General features: G+C 47.7%; 1 protein-coding gene across 1 annotated transcript in view; it reads right to left on the reverse strand.

Annotated features, from left to right (window-relative positions):
* SPMIP3 (sperm microtubule inner protein 3) overlaps positions 1-4,208 on the reverse strand; it is a 19,421-nt gene extending 15,213 nt beyond the window's left edge. Inside the window, exon 1 of the mRNA XM_019623847.1 lies at positions 4,146-4,208. Within this exon, the coding sequence (XP_019479392.1) occupies positions 4,146-4,198 (53 nt within the window). The 5' untranslated portion in view covers positions 4,199-4,208. The remainder of the gene's footprint in view (positions 1-4,145) is intronic.
* Positions 4,209-4,813: the final 605 nt, after the last annotated feature.

The following is a 4,813-nucleotide window of genomic DNA, read 5'->3' on the forward strand; positions in this document are numbered from 1 at the left end:
GGAAGCAGAGAGTTTTGGGGAATGAAGAATGGCACACTTTGCTTCCAGCTCTTTGGGCAGACTTTCCAACCTCTCCTCTGTGGCTTTCACCTCAAACAGGAGAACGCTCCCAATGAAGAGGTTAACACATCACTTTTTAGAAGATAATTTTTGCCTCCTAAGGTGACATGCCTCGCCTGGACAGCAGTCAATACCCAGCCTCTGCCAAGGGGGGTTGGGTGTGGGGCAAAACCGATGACTGACTAAGAAAACACCTGCTGGCTCTCCAGACCTGGCCGGGGAGTCCCACTCTGGACTCTGCTCAGACCCATCCGAATGACCTGGCTTTCAAGGTTCTCGAATCAGCTGTAGAAAGGCCTTCCCTTCCTTTTGTGGGGGGAGCAGGAGTCCACCTGTGTCTGATTTCACTGTACATTATTTACCAGTCCTGGACAGCTTGGCTCTTTGAGGTGACGTATTCAGTCCAGACAAGAGCAAGCCTGTCCCCTGGGAGGGTGCATGTAACTGGAGTAGGACCTGAGCTCAGCCGCAGACAAAATTCAATATGCACAGGGCAGGTCAGCAGTGTTTGTTCCCCAAGCGCCTGGCCCCGCAGCCTGAGGTAGCTGTGTTACTGTAACTGTGCACGTCTCTGTGTGTCTGTGCCTCTTGCTTTATAAAGTATCTTTGCAGACATGATCTGATCTAATTCTCACGGTCACCTCACCAGGTAAATACTAACACCTTATTATAGAAGAGGAGACTGAGGCTCAGAGAGGCTAACTGGGCTCTGTAAATATCACCCAGCTAGTAAATGCCAGAGCCATGAATCAAACCCAATTGTCTAAACTCCATGTCGCTTCTAGAGTCACCTACTGGTATGTACGATTACTCTTTTCAGAAGAGTTCAGCATTATTTTTGTATGAACTCTGAATTCTTTCACTTACGGGCAGATAAACAGTAGATGTCATGTACAAAAGGAATAGGAAAAGAAATAATGATGCAGCAGTGTTAGCTAGAAGCTGCTTTTAATTCAACAAAACAAACACTTAGGTGTTTGTTCAAGACTTATGCATTTGTTCAGTTCAATAAAACAAATACTTTGAGGTGTTTACAGTGTGCGAGGCATATGGTGGTAAATACCGTCTTTCTACTCAAGAGTTCACTACCTGGTAAGCCATACTGAGGCAACTAACTATTCATATGCAATGAGGTGAATGCCATACTAGTTGGGAAACTGAGGCACAGGGGGAATAAGTCACTTAGCAAGGGCACAAGGATAAGTATAGAAAATGGGGGACTACCATTCCCGTGCCCTCACCTCCCAGACCCTACTGGCTCCACAGTATCTGCTCAAGAAAGAGAGGAGCCTGAATTTCATCATCAGTAAAGCGAGGGTGATGCTATCCTCTCCACGAAGGATTACCTGAAGGTCAGTGAGACATTTGTAAACTTACTTGGTGATAAAGGTTAGGTGTTAGGTGTGGCGATCATTCTAACTAAGACAAGCTGACCCCAGAGCAGCCTCTTGACCTCTCAGAGACCTCTTCAATCATGTCTTTAAAATCCGTTCAGGCCTGACAGAAATCCTTTTTTCTTTTATCTTCCACCCCATCCTGAGTGCATTGCCCCTGACATGATCTTTTCAGGAGCGTCCTGGGCTCCACAAGCCAACACAACACCCAGCCCTGTGCTTGAGTGACAGGCCTGCCGCTCAGGGAGGGCCTCAGTTAACATTTGCCGTCTCGTATAATTCTTATTATGAAAATTCTGTGTGGTCACGACCACTCATGGACCATTTAGTAGTATATTCGGTGCTCCTCCTGGTTTGTAATTCAGTTTTCCCTAGTCTAGCCACCCCCACCCCCCAAGGCATTTAGGGAGGAACTGGATAAAAAAAGCTTGTGCTAAAGGAACAGCTGAAGGAGAGCAGGCCTCCTGCAGGTGCTGTCGGTTACCAGGAGGACAACCCACAAACAAATGACACAATTTTTTCAACTTTTCAACAAATGTGCGTAGAGGGCCACGTGTGACAATCAGCTAAGCAGAGGTTATGATGGCAGGTTATAGTGAGGCAAACAAGCCCACCCCCGGGGAGCTAAGCAGCAGACGCACTCAAGCACAGGGATCGGAGAGCACAGATGTTGGAGCCAGGCCCGTGAGTTCACATCTTGTCTCTTCCAGTTACGGACTTGCTGCGGGATCTTGGGACGGTCACTTAACCACCCTGTGCTTCAGTTGTACCTCCTCATCTGTACCTCGCAAGTGTTGTGGAGATTAAATAAGGCAATACAGACTTAGAACAGTGCTTGCCACAGGGTCAGTGTTGACTATTATTCCAGTGGGGTGGGTGAGACCTACAGGAAATACACAAAATAACGAAAGGTGCTAAGGACCCTTGGGCCCCGATTCCTTTAGGAAACAAAAAAGAGTGTGAGATGGAGAATAACAGAGGTAGAGAGGTGGGCAGAAGAAGAGCTCCTTTGGCCAGGTGATCAAGGAATAGCTGTCTGAAGCAGTTGACAACACAGCTAAGACTTGGGAGGTGAAAGGGGGCGCAGGCGAGGGAGAGCGGAGGGAGCAATCCCGGAGAAGGAACAGCCCAAAAGCCCTGGGGCAGGAACAAGTGTGGCCTATTGGAGGAATGGAAGACAGACAATGGAGCTTTGTATATAGGCGGGGCTAGTTGGAGAAAGGCTTTGTAGGTCCTGGCAATGAGTTTGGGTTTCATGCAAAATGCAATGATTGCAGGGTTTAATCCAAGCAGGGAGGGGAGAGGTTGGTTCAGTTTACATTTTATGAGGCTCACTCTGGAGAATGGATTGTAGATCAGCAGGGGAGAGGCCATGGTGGCCTGGATCAAGTGGTGGCAGTGGAGTTGACAAGAAGCACGCTGATGGGAGACCTAGCCTGGAGGCAGGAACTTGCTGATGGATTGGACTCACTATTGTTGCCAAGACAGGAAAGGTATAGAGTAGACAGAGGCCTGTGGGCAGTGGGGGGGACCCAGCCCAGCTTAGGCACAAGTGTGCCTCCTTGTGGGGCTCTGATGGATTAACACCCAGAACTGAATCCCGCCCAGCCTTAGCACTTCGGTGTCCACCCCACTGTGTTCCCCCCAAACCCTCAGGCTCCCCACAACTGGCTCAGGCCAGGCCCAGTGACTGACTTGGTTCCGTTGAGCCCCAGGCAGCAGCACCAAACAGAAGTTTGTTCCCATTTTCCGCAGGAGATGAGACCACAGTTAAATATGCCCAACAGTGGATAAAACACACAGAAAGACCAATTGCTTGTGGGGAGAAAGACATCAGGAGACACTGGAACCCATCCCCGTTGCTCTCCACCCTGCCGCCTCCTCACGTGGGTTTCAAGGAGGGAAGGGCAGGCCGTGTATTTTCCCTGAAGGAGGGCTCTTAAAACACCTAGGAGTGAAGCATCCTTCCCTCACCATTTCTTCAGTAATTTCTGGAAGGAAAGGACTTACCTTTACTAACTAAACATTGTTAAAAATAACTAAATACTAAAATAAGCATGAGGCTTCCTCAAAACCACGAAGCAGATGGGCCTGCAGGAGTCAGACCCCAAAGTCACTTGCTGTGTGAGGGTTCCTGCCCCAATTTCACAGCTTCTAAATCTCTGCAGATGCCACAACCAGTGGTAAAGGGAGGGTGGGGTTAGGATGTATAGATTGTTATCCAATCTCTCTCAGCAAGATGAATTTAGTACAATAAAACGTGTCTAGGACTTGTTATCCTTGGGCCATCAGGGAAAGAGTGAAACTCTGTGCCTAGCTTCCGTCTGTCACCTTAGTTTCTGTCTGTGTGGTCACCTCCCATATGGCAGAAGCAAGGGCGTGGTTTGTTTTATTCCCAGAGTAAAGGGGTCCCCCTAGAATTTGGGCTTACATCCCTTATGCTTCTTGCTAAAGCTCTTCCCAAGCAAAAACCAATATCCTTCTATCTTTTGGGAATTTGGAGTTGCCTGTTTGCTTGGATTTTTTTTTTTTTTTTAACAACTTTCCCTAAATCACAAAGAACTTCACTAGAACCCTCTGGTAGTAGTTGTCTGTCAATCACAGAGTAGCAAATTGAGCAATACCAATTCCCCAGGTGTCTGTCTGCCTTGCCACAGCTCTGGACAGCGTCTGCATCTGGAAGAACATTACCTGGGTAGGATCACTGGACGGTGGTCAATAAATTGTCTTAGCCAGGCAGCCATGATGGATGGGATTCTGGAAAAAGATTCAAGTGAAGGTTCACATTGCAAATTTATACGCATTTCTGGGTGTGAGCTATCTAGTACTACAAAATCCTTCTTGAAAGTAGAAGGGCTACCCATAGCTTCTGCTAGACTATTTAGGGTACGAAATAGACTAGTAAAGGAGTACAAAAGAAATGGAAAGCATAAACCAATACGCTTTCCTTTAAAATAAAAAATACTGTGCCAGCGGGGCATGTAGTCCCCTTTCTCACCTTTGTTAGGATGCCTTTCTACTGCACAAACTTTCAGGCTAGGTATTACATTTCCCAGACTCCAGGGCAACTAGCGTTCTGATATGAGTTGGACTCCTCCAATCAGATGTACTTGGTGAGATTTGGAAGGTGGAAATGAGAAGGAGGCCATTTCCTGAAGCTTTGACTTTTTCTGCTGGCAAGCTAGGATATGAAAATGTGCTGTGGTGTTTTTCTGCAGAACTGTCGTGCCCAATCTCCAGCTTTGGGGGTGTCAGGAAACAATTGCATTGAAGGCAGCGGCTGGACCCTGTGTTCCACTGTTCACACCCCGGCTTTGTGAGTGTGGAGAGGGAGCTTCAGTGGCAGTGGCAGAGGCTTT

Source organism: Hipposideros armiger, unplaced genomic scaffold (assembly GCF_001890085.2).
Source record: "Hipposideros armiger isolate ML-2016 unplaced genomic scaffold, ASM189008v1 scaffold_567, whole genome shotgun sequence".
NCBI classification, from domain to species: domain Eukaryota; kingdom Metazoa; phylum Chordata; class Mammalia; order Chiroptera; family Hipposideridae; genus Hipposideros; species Hipposideros armiger.